The sequence below is a fragment of the Condylura cristata genome, unplaced genomic scaffold (genome assembly GCF_000260355.1).
Source record: "Condylura cristata isolate star-nosed mole 26May11 unplaced genomic scaffold, ConCri1.0 scaffold00012, whole genome shotgun sequence".
Taxonomy (NCBI): Eukaryota; Metazoa; Chordata; class Mammalia; order Eulipotyphla; family Talpidae; genus Condylura; species Condylura cristata.
Genome location: NW_004567113.1, coordinates 520,688 through 540,307, shown reverse-complemented (window position 1 = coordinate 540,307; position 19,620 = coordinate 520,688). Strand labels below are relative to the sequence as shown.

General features: G+C 35.1%; 1 protein-coding gene across 1 annotated transcript in view; it reads right to left on the bottom strand.

Annotated features, from left to right (window-relative positions):
• STPG2 (sperm-tail PG-rich repeat containing 2) overlaps nucleotides 1-19,620 on the bottom strand; it is a 267,191-nt gene that overhangs the window by 91,551 nt on the left and 156,020 nt on the right. The window contains exon 8 of the mRNA XM_004681412.1: nucleotides 3,396-3,488. Within this exon, the coding sequence (XP_004681469.1) occupies nucleotides 3,396-3,488 (93 nt within the window). The remainder of the gene's footprint in view (nucleotides 1-3,395; nucleotides 3,489-19,620) is intronic.

Sequence of the window (19,620 nt, the reverse complement as noted above, 5' to 3'; positions counted from 1 at the left end):
GTGTATGCATAAAGTATAGAGCTTAACAATCATCACATTATTCTTAAAGACAGTTTGGTAATTTCTGAGCTCTTATTGAGACTGGTATTCATCATTCATTAAAAAAGTACAATTGATACACAAGATGTTCCTATATTGACTAGTCATCAATAAAATATTTCTATGGTGATCAGTTATCAAACAAAATATTCCTATGGTGATCAGTTAACAATATACAAAATGTTTCTATGGTAATCAGTTAGCTATTGCAACTTAAGCAATCATTTTGTTAATTTCCCAAAGAACATACATCTTAAAGGTACAGGATCTAATGTTAAGGAACTAGGAGTCAGAAAAACACCAACGCCGAGTGCATTGATATTTCCTTGCACTTAAGGAAACTCCTTTTTTGATCTATAAAAGGAGCTTTTATTAATCACTATTCCTGTAATTGTTTTGTCAACCTAGTCTAACATAAGAGTTAGGGGAAAATTTATTTCTTTACGGTCATTAATTATTAGCCTATTAATCTTATCTAAAAAATCTTTCTATGTGAAAAAAAGGTTGGGGTGAAAGTTAGAGAAAAGAGTAGGAAGACTTATTATTAATTATAATTCTAATACTTAAACCAAAACTATGTTACTTTAAACTATAGATCTTTTATTGGGGACTGGGCAGGGAATTATTACAACCTTTGGCTCCCAGAATTCTTGGACCATGACATGTCTCTTATTATTGTGAGACCTAGATTTATGCTAGTGCCCTCAAGCAGAGGAATATTAATTATTTTACACAGTACTGAGCCTTCTGTGTATAATGCTATTGTTATTAAATCAATCAACCAATCAAGTAATTACTGATTTTATTTTGAATGTATATTTGAACAATTACTATGCTTCTTGGGAATGGCCAAAAACAAACCACTCTTCTTGGAAACAGCCATAAACAAAACAAAAAGTATCCAGCAGGGACCACCTGTAGAATATCCTGACTTTTCAAGATTTTCTCCCACATCAGGACCTCTTCATACAACATTGCCAGGAGATATTTACGTATGATCTCTGATATGAAACTAAAAGTCTGGGTTTTAAAACAGTTTTCATAAGAAACATGTATATAAAATGTCAAAAATTATATGTATACATTTCAAATATATGTCCTACATTTCTAATATTTTTATTTGAAGTCAAAATTAATATTAGAAAGTTGAGAGATGATTTGCATTTTGATCTGAGGGCTATAATTTGGGTTTTTCATGATTACATATAATTCATTACTGGATACACTATTATGCTCAGTTTGAAAGGTGTTCTCATTTGCAGAAAAAAAACACAAAGTATTCTATGTGACAAAAGTATTGTATGTGAAAAGTCACACACAACAATTTTAATTACAATTGCTTCATGTCAAAATATAAAATGTGTACAAAGGATTTGCCAGATTCAGTTGAGATAGAGTTAAAAAAGAAAAATGGTAAAGAAACAAATTAAGAAAATTGATAGAGCATTTCGGTTTTCCCAACTGTTTGTTTTTAACAAAGTTTACCAAAAACACATGCATTCCATTATAAGAGAAAAACTATGAATCCATTCTAAATATTCTTAAACACACTTTATATTATTAATAAATTACAACATAAGGGTCCTCTCTGGTGGTGCAACCAGTTAAAGCACAGCACTGTGAACCTGGGCACAGCACTGTGAACCTGGACACAGCCACTTCTGCATGAGTTCAAGCCCCAGCCAGTGAGGTGACTCACATGGTACAGCAGACCTCTCCTGTCTCACCACTGCTCCCCTCAGCAATGTTCTTCATCAGTTTGCCTGTTCTGCTCCCTTCTGACTCTTACCACCCACCACACCTTTGTCCTGTACCATAGTTCTGTATAAATAAATAAATTAGATATTTAAAATAAAATAAATAACAATTCCAGAGGATACTACAGCATACTCACTTGAAAATATCACAATGCTACAATTTCTCAAGATTAAAAATTATATATTAAGCAACATATTTAACAATCGCTAAGAATTGATTGCTATATTAGTTTTACTGACACTGTATTTTCATCTTCTTTAAATTAGTTCATCCAAATCTTGTACCATTTACTTCACTTATGAATCAATAATGCTCTCTGAACTTAGCAGAATTTTCTTTCAGGCAGCAATGCTACTTCTCTGGTACATTGGCAACATTTTAAACTCAAATTGATGATACAGTTTTGATAATTTAATATTAATTATACCTCATAATGATGGTCCAAATTCTACAAAAATTAATTTTAGTAATACAACTTGTATACACAGGTTATATTGTTTATATTGTGATATAATTATTGAGTTTAGCCTTTTCACTACAAATTACTGTCAACCTAATTTGAATGAAATAATCAAATATTCATTTTTAAATTTCAGCTGCTTAATTTTTAAATTCATTTGCGGGGCCATCCTTGGTGGCGCAGTGGATTGAAACACAGCACTAAGAAACTTAAGCCACTTCTGCACTAGTTGGATCCCCGCCTGCCCGGGAGGAGATCCACAAGGCGCGGCGGACCTCTCCTGATCTGCCCACTGCTCCCCTCAGCAGTGTACTTCATCAGTCAGCCTGTTCTGCTTCTCACTCTGTCTCTGGTGAATCCTCTCACCCTCCGCATCTCTGGCCTCTACCCCAGTCGTGTATGCATAAATAAATAAATAAATCTTAAAAAAAATCATTTGCCATTAGTTATTTACAAAAATGGAAATATAGCTATAAAAATTCACATCCACAGTTTAAAATGCAGATTAACAGGGAATTGAAAAGTAACTTAGGAGTCTTGTGTTGCAGATGGTTTCAAATAGAAAAAAAAGAAAAAAAAATACTTTTAAGTAAACTGAGTGGAATAAAGAAGTAAAATTTCTACTTTATATACAATTGAGTTCAGTTTTCCTGTATTTTCTAAGAATGAATGTTCTGTGATCCTAGAGAATCATATTCCATACAATATTCTCTGAGAGAATATTGCTACACTTGTGCTTAACCTCAGGAATTCAGTTGAAATTTAAAAATGACAAGTGCCTCCGTGGTATCCTGTGTTAAGTCTGAGCACTCTATCATTACTGAGGCCTAATTTTGATCCTTGACCAGGGAACTAACCCACCTGGCATAGCCAACCTCTCCTGTCTCCCTGCAGTAAACCTGCCTCTTCTGCTCCCCCACTCTTTCTCTAGTGTATCCTCTTACATCTTCCACCTCTATCCTACACACCACTTCTTCTACACAAAAATAAACAAACATTAAATAAATATATGAAAAGTAACACACTAATTAAAGATGATACAACAGCTACCAGGCACCTCCCCCAGATATAATACTTGTTAGCAGTTGCCTGCAGGATTCCTATTATTACAAATACTTTCAAAGACAAGTCTTCTTACCAAATCTGATAGTTTAGCATTTCTTTCTCTTGCTGACAGGAAAGCTGTATAGTGATTAGTCAAATTAGGTAGTTCATCAGAAATTCTGTTGACCTGTGAATTACAAAATATATGCTGAAAGAAGAGGTGAAAGGAGTATAATTTTATTTATCAATAAGTGGCACTGTATATAATAAGATTGTAACAAAGTTCATCAATACTGGTCTGTCATTAAACAGACAGCTTCATTAAAAGAAGCTTTAAATGTTAAATAGAAACAAAATGCTTTGCCATTAAGATTTTAAAATGGAAAATAGGTTGATTATATTCATTTCCAGGTAAGTAAAATGGATCTGCATATATCATTTAAACATATTAGGCATGAGTTATTAATAACATTCAATATCAAATTCAATATTAAATCTTGCTGTTTCATAAAACCATCAGGTTTTGTTCTAATGATATATGAAAATAAATTATTTGGCCACTTACATTATGTGTCTATAATTAATCACTAAGTAATTATAATTTAGAATTACAATTATAATTTTAATATATTTATATATTTAATTTAATAATGAATTATATAATAATTATCATACTATAACAATGTATTAATATATTAGTTATAATAATTATATATAACAGAATGAATATAAGCTGATAAGATTATATAATATGATTATATCTATACTATATGTTCAAATATATCATAATAAAATATGTTGTAATAATAACAACAATAACTTATTAACAAATAAAATTATGTTAACAACAGCTATTTAACTTGACTTTGTGGCAATCCTGGGTTAATGAATTTGCTCAGCAAAATGATCCATACCCTCTTAAATACCACAATCCTTATATGTATCAAAGATATAAATTAAAATGCTAGAGGAAGCTACTAATCTAAAAATTTAATTTGGGTTAAACTGTATTCAACCAAATAATGTCTAATTAATCTTTCTTTCTCGCACAATGTCTCTCTCTTCTCCCCTGCCTTCTCACTCCCCATCTGCCCTTATAAATAAGCTTTTTAAAAATTATTTCTCTATGCACTTCTGCATTGGGCCTTATCCTATGTTTTTAAGCATGCAGCTGTGGATTCTATCTGGGTCACCAAATTTCCCTCAGAGTTCCTCTATAACAGCTTGGTACTTAACAAAGGCCATCATACCCATGGTCCAACAGTCCAGAAGAAGCTTCCTTGCATTGGGCATCATAAACATTGCAATTTTGAAACATATGGGTGGATTTTTATTTTTCAGTATTTAATTTAAAGGAGCTTGTTTTTACTGCAGTAAAGTCCCCACTGTGTCTGCTTTTTATTTATACGTGGTTCCTTTAGGTAGTTCTCCTTTTCCTTATTCATATTTTTCTGGTATTCATATTGAGTCTGGTAATCCACTAAGTCAGTTATATGGAAGCTTATTTTAGTCTTATGAGTGGTATGGTGGGCATTTGTAAGGGAACTAATTTCAACCTCCATCTTAAGAATTTTTCTTTGTTTTTACATCGAGAGGAGATGAGCTTTATACATCAACCAAGAGTACACTTGGACACATTCTGGTTGTCCTCCATAAACTAGATTTAAAAAATCAGAAAGACTCATTTAACATCACACACACAAAAAAGAACAAAGTACTCTTACCTTTACCTTGATAGAAAAAAAAAAGTAATGAGGAGAAGGAGAATGAATCAACCTGGAGAGATTTAACCTAAAAATAAGAATCTTTTTCAAGAGATCAGGACTCCTCTTAAGAAAGCTACAATGGCTCAACAGGCCTCCTACCACCACTACTTCCAAGATATAACTAAAATGGTTTCTCCTTCCCCTACTTCCCTAGAACAGAACCTTTTCAACAAAGAAGCTCCCCATTTCACAAATTTCCAGGGAATGAACTGAATAAATAGAAGAAATTAATGAAACTTTATTGGCCATATATTCCCTTGTCCATTGGGAAGTTCCTGAATTTGAGAAATTCAATCCATCATTAGTGGCAGATCCTAAAATCACAACTAATTTGTGAACCTCATTTTTGCTTTCCATTAGTCAACTTGGAAGGACATACAACCTATATTACATATCTGATGAATATCAAATGAGTGAAGAGTGGTTTTATGAAAGGTTAGTAAAGAGACTCACCAATTCCAATAAGAGGATCTAGAAACCTTTGATATGGAAGAGGCCATCCCAATTGTAGATTCTAACTATGACCCCAATGATTGGAGAATGGAGAGACTAGAACAAAATCAGAGGTTCTTATCAGAGAATGAGGAAGATAATCCTTAAGTAAAAGAAATTTGGTAAGTTTCAGCAACTAGAGCTTCAGTGAAAGTCCAATGAGGATCTGAATTTTTTGAAAGAATTATACAAACTTATGAGTTATACAGAGATGAATCCAGATATTCAAAAAAAAATGTGATGAACATAACAATTTATTATAATGCTCTGAATATAAAGAGGAAATTAAGCAGAGAAGAATGCAATACAGCTGAGTCCTTCCCAATTGGTGTATATAAAATTTAGAAGAAAAGGGGATGAAGTCTTCAGCTGTATTCTGTTACCTAACTGGACAGCAGCATTGGATGTAGTGCAGGTTGGAGGAAAGATAACTCAAAGTCCAGGTAGTGAGAGAGAGAGAGACCTAGAGGGGCTCACATCTCTGGAGATGAAATGACTTCCCCATAGACAGTCTCATATTTATTTGGTATCATATTCAGGGAAGGTGGGCAAGTATTTGAAGAAAAGTGTAGAGGAATATACATGGTGGGATATTATTGGGGATGCATAACAGTCTGGCACAAGCTGGGGAGAGGGAATAAGGGCTGTTGCCTGGGGGAGCTCCATTGTTGCTACTGATCAAAACATCCTATCTCCAGTTCCTGTTTACATTTTACTTCCTGTCAAGGTGGTCCAACTGGTTATGCTAATCTAGTCATATTGCTGTTTTCAGCATATATGTTCATAGCAAGAATTTTTTCCTGATGAGAGGCCCTTCCCCTGACTTTATATTTTAGCTTGACTAGCAGAAACTTTGGGCACCCAACAAAATCCCAAAAACAAGGGGAGCTAAGGAATCTACAGTATTGTTAGAGAGAGAAGGGAGGGCAAGTTTTAGGATGAAAAGAGGTGGGATGTAGGAGAAGTAACCATTTATGTAAGAATCAGTGTATTTATTGTTACAAGAGAAACACAGGAAGGTATCACAGATTGGAAGAAAGACAATATGGCAAGGATTTAGAGGACTCAGCCAAGTTTATAAGAGGAAGCAGGGATTACAGGCAGATTAGGAAGAATGAATAAACAAGGAAAAAGGATAGGGGGTAAATGGGAACCTGATTAGGTATTCAGATGAAGAATTAGAGGGCCCAGTAAATATGAAATTAAAATTAGGACACATGGCCAAAATTTTTGATGAAAATTAAAAGATAGCTCTGTTTTTATCTTTGTGTCTCTTTCCCCTGGATATTAGATTTAATTCATATGTAGCTGTCTTGTAAATACCACCTATATACATTTTAATATAATGAAAATATAAAATTCTTAAAATTAAAATAGTTATAATTTTCAGTTAATGAGAACTATTTCAAAATTAGTGGTTTTAACTATTTCAAAATTAGTGGTTTAAAGCATGTTATCTTGAGCATCATACTACAGGTAATTAATATTTTTTCTCACTTTAAGTGCATTTGGATTGGAATTGGCTTATGATGTCCAATAAGGAAGGATGATTGAATTGTTCTCAAGTTTTCTTAAAAATACCAAAAGAAATATGCCCAATGGCAGTTGTTTGAATTAATCCTGATTTAGAAATGGCTGTATGAAGAGAAACTTGTTTGGAAAAAATATTGGGCTCTGAGATTTTGGGTATCTTAGAAATTTAGAAAAAAAATAATAGGTTAAAGTAAAAAAAAAAAATTCCCAGCAAAAAATATATACTTTACTAATTTAATTTAAGATCTATTAGATTGAAAATTCTACTTTGGAGAAATTGCAACTGCAACTGGTAACTATTTAAATTTTCCCCTTTTATCATTACTTAAGTATTTTTCCAAATTTCCTTTGGGAAAATTAATGGTTTTAAGAGGTAAATATAAATGTAACAAATGAAAACAACTTTATATGTAAAATTATAGTGTGTGTGTTTGGAATTATTAGATGTTGTAGGAGAGCAGAAGTCTGCCATATCAAAATATGACTTTAGCAAGTGGTTTATTTCAAGGGAGGGTGGGAGGAAGTTGCTTTTGATGTTTATATATAATGTTCTCTTCATATAAAGATTTTTTCAGGAAAATCTTATATCCTTATTACTCTTTAGAGAAGAAAGCAGAAGCATGTTTGTTCTCCCAGTGAATGTCTGGATTTTTTTTTTCCCTTTATTCCCTTAATCTTTATTGCCCTAGTTATCTAGGATGGCATCTTAAAGCACATAGGTAAGTTAATAAAACCATACACACTGCTTTGAAACTTGCAGACATAAAAACATAGGTGCATCCCCAATGCAACTATAGTGAAGGCAAGGATAAAGAGATGGGACTACATGAAGTTAAAGAGTTTCTGTACAGCAAAAGAGACATTACAAAAAAACAAAAGGACATCCCACTGATTGGGAAAATTTTTTCTCACACAAAACAATAAAGGATTGATCACAGAAATATATGGAGAACTGATGAAACTCAACAAAAATAAAGTAAACAACCCCATCAAAAAAAAAATGGGCAGAAGAACTAAAAAGACACTTCTCCAAAGAGGAAATGCAAATGGCCAACAGCATATGAAAAAATGTTCAACATCACTTGTAATAAGGGAGATGCTTCCTTTTATTCTCTTTCAGCTATAATTACATGGTATATGAGGACAGATTATTTAATGGACACTGGGAAGCCTGAAATGATGAATAAGGCCATGAGTCTGTTAGTTATTGCTCTAGCTAAACTTTTTTTTTTTCATTCCAAAGTAAGTTGTAGATGGCTAGAGAAGGGAAGCACACTAAACCTAGTATAGGAATATGCAAATACACATAGTGTAGGCTGTATGAACACACTGATGATTTTTTTTTTAAACTAAAACTATTTAAACTGAGAATCTTACTGATTGTGTTGTGAAAATAATACATATAAATTGTATAGTTGTGTAGAAAAAATGGTGTGTAGATCAGAAGAGTGGAGGATTGGAAGATTCACCAGAGACAGAGTGAAGAGAACAACAGGTAGATTTACTAAAATACACTGCTACAGGTCCTCCTTGGTGGCGCAGCGGGTTAAAGCACTGCACTGAGAAGCTAAAGCCACTTCCGCATGAGTTCGATTCCCGCCTGCCCAAGAGGTGACCACATGGCGAGGCAGACCTCTCCTGAACCGCCCGCTGCTCCCCTCAGCAGTGTACTTCATCGATCTGCCTGTTCTGCTCCCCACTCTGTCTCTGGTGAAGCCTCTCACCGCCCCTGAGCCTCTGGCCTGTACCCCAGTTCTGTATGTACAAATAAAATAAATCTTAAAAAAATAAATACACTGCTACAGGGAGCAGAAAGGTGTGCTGCATCATATGTGGGTTAGCTTCTTGCCAATTATTGAACTTAGGCTATAGCAGTGATAGTTCAATGTATATAATTTTTAAATACCTTTATTTTTTCACTATATATAATTTCTGCCTAAGGATGTGGTCACCATAACTTTCCCACTGCCAAAGTGCCCACAGTCCTCTACCATATTCTCCTCTCCACCCCACCCCACCCCCATCCCTGTTCTTTACTCTCTCCCTCTGCTGAGTGTCTTAGGTCTATCCTGAGATTTCCAGGGTCAATCTTACAGTTTATCTGATACTTTCACTAGACTACACAGATAAGTGAAACCATGGTACCAATGAGAGAACTGTTATATTCTTTAAAACACTTAACTCTTTGGGATCTCTATTTCAGCAGTTTTCTATTCCATCCTGATTAAGAAGCCCAAGTTCTTTAACATTTTAAGAAAATAATAAGGAAGGAAAGAAGCAAGGAAGGGATGGGTGGGGAGAGAATTCTGCTCCAGTGATGCCCAGAGGAGTGCCAGACAGTGACAACATCAGGGTAGTTCATGGCAATGACAAAGTGCATTCTTATGAACAGAGCTAAATTATCTTTATATTTGCTTTCTCCTTGATACCATAATATTCTGGAAAATGGAAATAGTATTCTTATACTTAACCTGCATAAATTCGGTAGGAAATTTTATTTGTGTCTCCTTACTATAGAGAATTGAAAATATGATTAATTATGTTTCATGAAAGTGTCTTGGGAGTTGAAATTGAGCAGAGTCAAACGAGATCTTTTAGGTTTCCAGAGGCCACAAATGAAGGAGGAGAAGTTTACAGGCAGACAAAGAGAACCCAACAAGTAATGTCTATATAACCTCAAAAAGTAAAAAAACTCTTTGGTAAGGCCTAGTGATGGCATGGTACCACTGAGTGATTAATGTAAGATTACTTATGGGAGGTTCAAACAAAGCCAACAAATATTCTACTTAATTTTTCTGACTTATGAGTTTATACTAAAAGAGAGCAAGTATTAGAATTAGATGAGCGCCTGCAAAATTATTTTCCCTATATTATTTAAGAAAATTGGGATGAAGGCAAAAAGAAAATTATTTTAACCTCTCAACCATTTTTGAGATTTTATTCTTGTTTGTTCCTCTGAGATTTTCTTATATCTGTTTGCTCTTTATTTGATGTACATAATGAGTTCTTTTTGTTTTTATCATTTCTTGGACCAACTGACTATTTTCTAGAAATGATTAAATTTGCCTAACTGGCTATAGATAGACAAAGCCTAGTGACTGGCTGCTATTTTAATATACCATAAGCATAGCTAAACTGTGTTCTGAGGTCACATTCAAGAACAAAGTCTATGTGATGTCATCACCAGAGAAATAGTGACAAAAATGAAAGGAGTAAAATTGTCAAGGGAATAGTAAAGAGAAAACTACAAGCCAGTGAATGACACAATAAACAAATTCCATCTCATGACATCTTCCCAAATTACAACCCAATCTCCATACCCCTGAAGTCTAAGGTGCTGAACACTACAACTCCCAGCATGCCAATAACCAGATTTCTTGAGTGGGAGTTAGGGTATACTTCTGGAAAGTGTGTGCAGAATTTAGTCACTGCATTTACCTTAAAAACTAAAGACAGGTACACTTATTTCTCTTGCTTTTCTAACTTTGGTTCATATCTTAGTCTCCATTCACATATACCTGTTGGTAGGACAGATGGCACTTTGTCTTGTATCAGTGCATTAATCCCTGTCTTATCATCTCCTCTCCTTTCCTCTCCTCCTGTTCTCCCCTCCCTCTTCTCACCCCCCTTAAAAAATTGTTTTTATTATTGTCTATATATCTGATTTTCAGTATTTTCTGTGTTCTTAAGTTTACCACTCAAGTTACCCCCCATTTCCCCTGTGGTTTTCCTGCAACATTTGTAGCTTTTTTTTTTTTTTGCAACGGGCTCCTATACTAGTTTTAAAGGTTGAATTAGGCACATTCACCCTGATCCCCTGTGACCTTCAGGCTGAACTCCACTGTGTATGGCCAGAAAACTTTGAACAGCCTCAGTGGCTATTCCCTATATATCAAAGTAATCCAAGGTTATTTGGGGAGTTTGGGGTGGTTCCACCCTAGATAAAGCATAAATTTTGATGCCTCCATGTTAAAGCAGGATAGTAAAAGTACTGAGATATATTGCTGGAAAACTTCTATGCACAGAGATCCTGGACTATCTTACATAGTAGAGTGAATCACCTTCTCCTCCCCAGTTCATGGCCTCTAGGATAGCCTTCAGCATATGAAACTAGAAACTGTAAGTAAGCCATTAAACAAAACCTTCAGAACCAAGTAATTCCATTTTTTAGGCTATAATGGGGATTGGAGAGAGATGTTCACCTAGGCCTAGTACACTCTCTGGGTACCTTGGATACATCACTCACTATAGTTTTAGAAGTTGTCTGAGGCACTAGTAAAAGGATTTCTAGACTAGGTCTGGAGAAGAGAGGAATCACCTATTTCTCTTTTTTTTCTTTTTTTTCTTTTGTGCAATCACTGGGTAAGCCCCCTGCATATAGACACAATGAATCCTAGTTTTCCAAGTGAACACAAATTGTAGAACAAAAGACAGTCCAGTTGTTTGTTGTCAGTTTAGGGAGTCAGAAGAGGTCCCATCTCACACCAGAATGAAGGCTTCCTCTGAGCATTGAACTTGCTGGTGATATAGAATTCATATATATAAGAAAATATCTGAAAAAAAGATATGAAATAGTGAAAGAGGTAGATAAAAAATACTCTTGAGTTCTCAAGAGTTATGACACTACAAAAAAATCATTCTTCAGAATCCAACCTTACAGCTATGGAGGATAAGTCTTAAAAGTTAGTCAAAGAAAAAAAGTTAGCCCTCCCTGGTGGCACAGCAGATTAAAGCACAGCACTAAAAAGCTAAAGCTACTGCTGCATGAGTTCAATCCCTGGCCCCAGAGGTGAACCACATAGCATAGTGGACCTCTCCTGACCTGCCTGCTGTTCCACTCAGCAGTGTACTTCATCAGTAGACCTGTTTGATCCCCACTCTGTCTCTGATGAAGCCTCTTAACACCCCTACACTTCTGGACTGTACCCCAGTTCTGTATGCATAAATAAATAAATCTTTAAAAAATTAGTCAAAGAAACATAACAAAAGTCATTAAAATAAATGAATGTAATGATGAATATAATTAATAAACAGAAGATGGACATTGGAAATTTAAACAACAAAATAAGGGAGTTCAAGATAAAAAAAAAGGCTAATAGAGAAGATAATTTTTTTTTAATCTTCAAAAAGCTATGGAAGTAGACTAGACCAAAGTAGAATCAAATTGACCATGGGTATCATAATACACAAAGGATACAGTTGGAAAAAGAAAGAAAATGAAAATTGAAGAATCACTTCAAAGCTACAAACCACATTAGGAAAGATAAGATGACTGGTATCACAGCAATGGAAAATAAACACAAGGGAAAGGATGACTTATGCAAAGAAATAATAACAGAAAGTTATCCAGATATCGAGAAGGAAACAAATATACAAGTATGTGAAGCTAAATAAAACACCTGATTACCTAAATGCAATGAGACACACACTAACATACATAGAAAAGTTATGAAACTACCAAAAGTTTAATACAATGAAATAATATTGAAAGTGTTTAGTAGGAAAACAGATAATCAGAAATATGAAATTCCCATCATTGTTGTTTTAGATTGATCTGAGGAAACATTACAGGCAATCAAAATTTGGAATGATGTATTCAAAATAGTGAAAAACATACAACAAAAAATCCTTAACTGTAAGACAAATGAGGGAGAAATACAGTTTTTTCACATATGAGGGAGAATACAGTTTTTTCTATAAAAGCAGAAGGTTCAGAAATTTATCACCACACAATATCCCTGACGAGAAATACTGAAAAAGTCACCACTGTCTTAAGCAAAAGGAAGATAATGTGCAAAACCCTGAACAAGGGGAAATAGAATCAGAAAGCTAAAGGAAAAATGCCAGTAGTAAATTTCCATATATAAATAATCAAAATAAATGTGAATGATGAAACCAATCAAAGTGCAGCTTACAGCTGGTATCAGATAAGAAAACACAACATTTTTTTTCTATCTCCAGTAACCCCATCAAACTCCAAAGATAAAAACAAAGCTTCAAAGTTTATAGTGGAAAAACAATTTTACAAGCAAACAGGGCCCCAAAATTTATGTACTACCATTCTTACATTAGGTAAAATTGACCTTTCATATACCACCTGGTAGAAGACAAATATATCTACATTCACATGTACTATTCAACATGTTTTTAGAAGTCTAGATGGATAAAACAGGTAAGAGAAATACATAAAAGGAATCTAAACAGGGAAAGTAGTAAAACTATCACTATTTGCACATGTCATTAATACCTAGAAAACCCTAAAGATGTGGCTTAAAAAAAATGAATGATAAATCAGGAAAAAGCAGTGGCTATTTTGTACACTGCAATGAACTGTAAAGGAAGAAATGAAGAGAGCATTCCTTTTACAAATGCACCAAGAATTACATAGGTAGGAACAAAATTGAGAAGTGAAAGACCTGCACAAACAAAACTAAAAGGTATTGTTAAAAAAAATAAAATAAGGATATTATAGAGTGAAAATAGATATTTCCTGTGCATAGACTGGATGGATTAACATTATTAAAATTTCCATCTTACACAAAGCAATATACAGATTCAATGCAACTGCTAGCAAAGTTTTAATGACAATCTTCAAATCCATGAAGCAAGCACTACTGAAATTCACATTATATCACAAAAACTCAAATAGCTAAAGTGGCAGAAATTAAGAATGGTGATATCATGCACCAGATTTCAGATTAAAAAAAATCTATATTAATCAAAACATATTTCTTGATGGCATAAAAACAGAATAGAATCAAGGCTTCAGAAATAAACCCACATCTCTATGGACAGTTAACCTATGACAAAGGAGCCAAGAGTATAAAATGCACAAAAGAAGCCTCTTCAGTTAATAGTTTTATGAAAACTGGACAGTCACATACAAAAATAGGAAACTAGGCCACTATTTCACACCATACACACAATTTATTCAAATAGGTAAAATACTTGGATGTAAGACCTAAAACCATAACTTACATAAGAAAACACTTCATGACATAAGCTTCAATTATATCTGTGTTTCCATGCCCAAAAACAACAAAAAGTAGAATACAAACAGTTGGAATTGTATTGAACTAAAACCTTCTGTACAGCAAAAGGAACTATCACTAACTCAAAAAAACATCCTGCTGAATGTTAGACAATATTTGTACTTCATCTGAAAAAGAGCAAATACCAATACCCACAAAAATGTACAAAGAACTCAATAAGAAGTAAATAAATAACCTATCAAAAACAAAATAAACAAAAATAGCTAAGTAGATATCAAATGACAAATAGGCATATGAAAAATTTCACCCCAGTTACCATTTGAGAAATGCAAAATAAAACCACAATAAGACATTATATCACACTTCTGTGAATGACCCATATTTCAAAGGCCAGAAATAACAAGAATTGGTAAGGATGTGGAGAAAAATTAATCCTCATACATTATTGGTGGAGATTTAATCTGGTCAACTTTTAGAAAAAACAGTGTGGGCCCTCCCTGGTGGCACAGCGGGGTAAAGCACAGCACTGAGAAGCTAAAGTCACTTCAGTACGAGTTTAATCCCAACACCAGTGTTGGGACACATATAGCGGAGCAGACCTTTCCTGACACACCCACTGATCCCTCAGGAGTGTATTTCATTGATCTGCCTGTTCTGCTCCCCACTCTGTCTCTGGTGAATCCTTTCACCACCCCTCCTTTACCTCTGGCCTGTACCCCAGTTCTGTATGCATATATAAATATTAAAAAAAAAAACTGTGGAGTTTTCTCAAAATATAAAATACATCTATCAAATGATACAGCAATTGCACCCAAGGATATTTACTAAAAGAAAGCAAGAACACTAACATGAAGGACTATGTGTACACCTACAAATTGCAGTATCAATATATGCACACAAGCTACAAGTCCAGCTGGTAGATTAAGAATATAAGGTTTATGGCTGAGGGAGACTGACTGCGGTGGCAGCAGCTGCTGCTCTGCACATCTACAGCAACTTTTTGCCCCAGCCCTAGACAACTCAGCTAGGGAGAGGAAACCAAATTGTAGGAAAAGATGGCAACATGGAACCAGGAGTGCCCAGACCCCAGGATACCCTGCAGAGGTATTGTCTTCCTTTACCCCAGCAGCACTGACAGAGCCCTAGATATAAACTGAGGCAACACAGCTAGGTGAGTGGATCCCAAGTTGATGTGGGGGGTGGAAAACAAAACAAAACAAAACTGGTCTACTTAGAGCACGGGAGGTGGAGAACAGGAACTGGCAATCGGTGCCCCTCTAGTCCTACCCGCATCTCCTGCCCCCACAACAGAGATCTGATACTAGGCAACATTAGGGTTTGGTCAGGTCTTGGTGCCATTTTTAAGGTGTAGTAAGGAAGACTCGCAAAGCACCTGAGTTACAGGGAAAACAAAAAAAAGGTTAGACAGGACCCAACCAGAGGGAAAACCCTAGGGAAATGCAACAATTTTAACAATCATCCATGGTCAAATTCAACATAGAGAGGCTCTAGGAAGTGCCTCAAAAAAGGAGACTTGCTAAGGAGTCTACCTACTTACTGCATCTACCCACAAAAACTGTGGTAAAACCCTGGAGTTAAAGAGATACAGCTGGGCTCTGTGAGAGGACCTAAGGCAGTGGGAAGACACTGCTCAGGGAGGGATTGATTGGACCAGACACAAAGAGCCCTGAAAGCTCAGAGGGAGGACTAGCAGTCTGCTCAGCTGGGAGGATTTCAGCCTTCTGATACTCCCCTGAATTCTTGTGGGGAAGAGGGAGATCCTGCCCCCACAAAGAGGCCCAAAGACTTGTGAGTCAGAAAGGTTCACAGTACTTAGAGAGTAAACAAAGCCAGCCACCAACCCAGCCAAAGGCCCAGATACAGGGAGACCCACAACACTTCTAATACATCATACCCACCATGGGCATACCAAGCATAGAGAGAACCTGGGACATCCGAAGGCTACAAAGATCAACAGACACCTTCCAGAAACACAGCCTCAATGTGTTACTAGAAGAGGCTGAACAACACAAGAGTTCCCTGACTGTTACCAGCTGAGACAACAGACACAATTACACACAGTGGGGGCTGGGAAAAACAACACAACTCAGAATACCCTCCACAACTGAAGTGTCTGGAAGTCCCTCAGCTATTCCAGAAAGAACATCCCCCCCCCAAAAAAAAAATTGCCGGCCAATAACAGCAACACTTTATCTCAGTGAATAGAAAGTATTAGAAAATACACAACAGGGAAAAGAAGACAAACAAATATTCAAGCAAGTCCACAGGGGTAAAATTGAACACCAAAAGATCAGGCAACATAAACCACCAAAGAAACAGAAGAACTGTTCAACCTATCAGATAAAGAATTCAGAATCATTATGATAAACAAACAAAATGAATTGAGACAAACTTTCCAGGAGATGAAGGAAACAAACGAAAGAAATGAAAAAAAAAAATGAGACATTCAGCGAACTGAAGAAAGAAAATGAGACATTAAAAAAGGAAATAGAAGAAATTCAGGCAATGAAAAGGCCACTAGAGGAGATAAAGAATGCTGGGAAAAGTAAGGAAAACAGATTAGATGAAATGGAAGAACAAATCAGCACTCTAAAAAAGACACAGAAACTAAGAGAATAAGAAAAAGAAATAGAAGTAAAAAGGAAAAGGAATGAAGAAACACTTCAAGAGCTATCTGACACCATTAGGAAAGGAAATATCAGAGTTATAGGTATCCCAGAATGCAAAGAGAAAGGCCAAGGAATAGAGAAAATATTCACAGAGATAATAGAAGAGAACTTCCCTAATATGAAGAAGGAGATGAAAGTAGACATCCAAGAAGCAAAAAGAACACCAAACTACCATGATGAGAGGAGAAAAACAGCAAGATACATCATAATAAACTACCAAGAATGCAAGAAAATGAAAAGATAATGAGAATGACAAGAGGGAAGAAACAACGAACTTATATAGAGAAACCAATCAGGCTGACATCAAACGTCTCCAAAGAAACACTATAGGCAAGAAGAGAGTGGAGGTACATACTCAACAAACTCCAAAGCATTAAATGCCAACCAAAAATTCTCTACCCTGCAAAGCTCTCCTTCCTCTATGAAGACAGAATAAGGACATACATTCTCAGACAAACAGAAACTCCACATCTTTGTCATGATTAACCCCCACTCCAAAAAACTACTACAAGATGCCCTCAAACCAAATCCAACAGAAGAATGAACAAGAACAGTTTAAAACAAGAAATAAAACTACAAACAGACCAAAAAGGCAAATGTAGTTGCCAGTATAGTAATATTATCTCTAAATGTAAATGGCTTAAACTCATCAATAAAAAGACATAGAGTTGCAGGATGGATTAAAAAACAGAACCCATCATTCTGCTGTCTGCAGGAAACATATCTAACTACAAAAGATAAAAACTGACTGAAAATAAAAGGATGGAAAACAATCCTACAAGCAAATGGATCAAAAAAGAAGGCAGGAACTGCTATACTTATATCAGATCAAATACACTTCAAACTAAAAGAGGCTAAAAGAGATACAGAAGGCCACTATATTATGATTAAGGGGAAAATACAACAAGAAGAAATAACAATCATCAACATATATGCACCAAATGAAGGAGCACCAAAATATATCAGGAAACTACTGTCATCCATGAAAATGTATATCAGAGAGAATACATACATCATAAGAGAATTCAACACGTCACTCTCAACAATGGACAGATAAACAAGACAAAAAATAAGTAAAGACACTAAAGCTCTAAACAAGGACCTGCACAACATGGGTCTAGTGGACATCTATAGAATACTGCACCCCACAAAATCTGAGTACACATTTTTCTCAAATCCACAAAGATCATACACTAGGATTGACCACATACTGGGTCACAAGATAAACATCAGTAGATACACGAAGATCATGACCATTCTCTGACCATGAAGGAATCAAACTAGAAATTAACCATATGAAGAAGGCAAGAAACCCATTTACCACATGGAGACTAAAACCCACACTAATAGAAGAGTGTTGGGTCACTGAGGAGATCAAAGAAGAAATAAGAAAATACTTGGAGGACAATGACAATGACGATAAAAGTCTACAAAACATACGGAACACAATAAAAGCAGTTCTAAGAGGAAAATATATAGCAATACAAGCTCACATAAAGAAACAAGAAATAACTCAAAGAAACACCCGCATGCCCCACCTTAAAGAACTGGAAAAAGAAGAAAATAACCCAAAAGCCAGCAGAAGACAAGAAATAATAAAAGTCAAATCAGAAATAAATGAAATGGAAGTTAGCAAAACAGTCCAAAATTCAATGAAACCAAAAGTTGGTTCTTTGAAAAAATAAACAACATAGACAGGCCACTAGCCAGGCTCACAAAGAAAAAACAAACAAACAAAAAAGCACAAATAAACAATATCATAAACAAAAGAGGAGGAATCACATCAGACCTAGCAGTAATCAAAAGAATAATCAGAGAATACTATGAGCAAATATATGCAAACAAATTGGACAATTTAACAGAAATGGACAAATTCCTACAACTCTACAACCACCCAAAGCTAGATTAAAAAGAAATCAAACAACTAAGCAGGCTAATTACAAGCAAGGAAATAGAAGAAATAATCAAAACCCTCCCCAAAAGTAAAAGTCCAGGACCAGATAAATTGACAAATGAATTTTACCAAACGTTCAGAAAAGAACTACTTCCTATTCTACATAGACTTATCCAAAAAATTGAAAAAGAAGGCAAACTACCACAAATGTTCTATGAAGCCAACATCACACTAATACCAAAACCTAATAAAGAAAACACACAAAAAAGAAAACTTCAGACTAATCTCCCTAATGAATACCGATGCAAAAATCCTCAACAAAATTCTAGCTAACAGAATCCAACAATGCATTAAAAGAATAATACACCAGAACAAGGTTGGCTTTATCCTAGGAGCATGAGGATAGTTCAACATCAGAAAATCAATTAATGTAATCCATCACATCAACCAACAGAAGAATAAAAACCACATAATCATATCAATAGATGAGGAGAATGCTTTTGACAAAGTTCAGCACCCATTTATGTTTAAGGCCCTTGAATTCCTCATAATAGAAGGACATACCTCAACATGATAAAAGCCATCTATGATAAACCCACTGCCAATATTATCCTCAATGGAGAAAAACTGAAAGCCTTAACTTTGAGATCAGGAAGAAGACAAGGGTGTCCACTATCGCTACTGCTCTTCAACCTAACATTGGAAGTTCTAGCCAGAGCAATAAGACAGGAAAAAGGCATACAAGGAATCCAAATATGGAAAGAACAAGTAAAACTATCCTTATTTGTAGACGATATGTCAATTTACATGGAAAACCCTAAAAACTCCACAGAGGAACTAATCAAAACCATCCACCAGTTTAGTAAGGTAGCAGGATATAAAATCAACACACAAAAGTCAGAGGCTTTCCTATACACAAACAACCAATCAGAAGAAGCAGAAATTTTATATA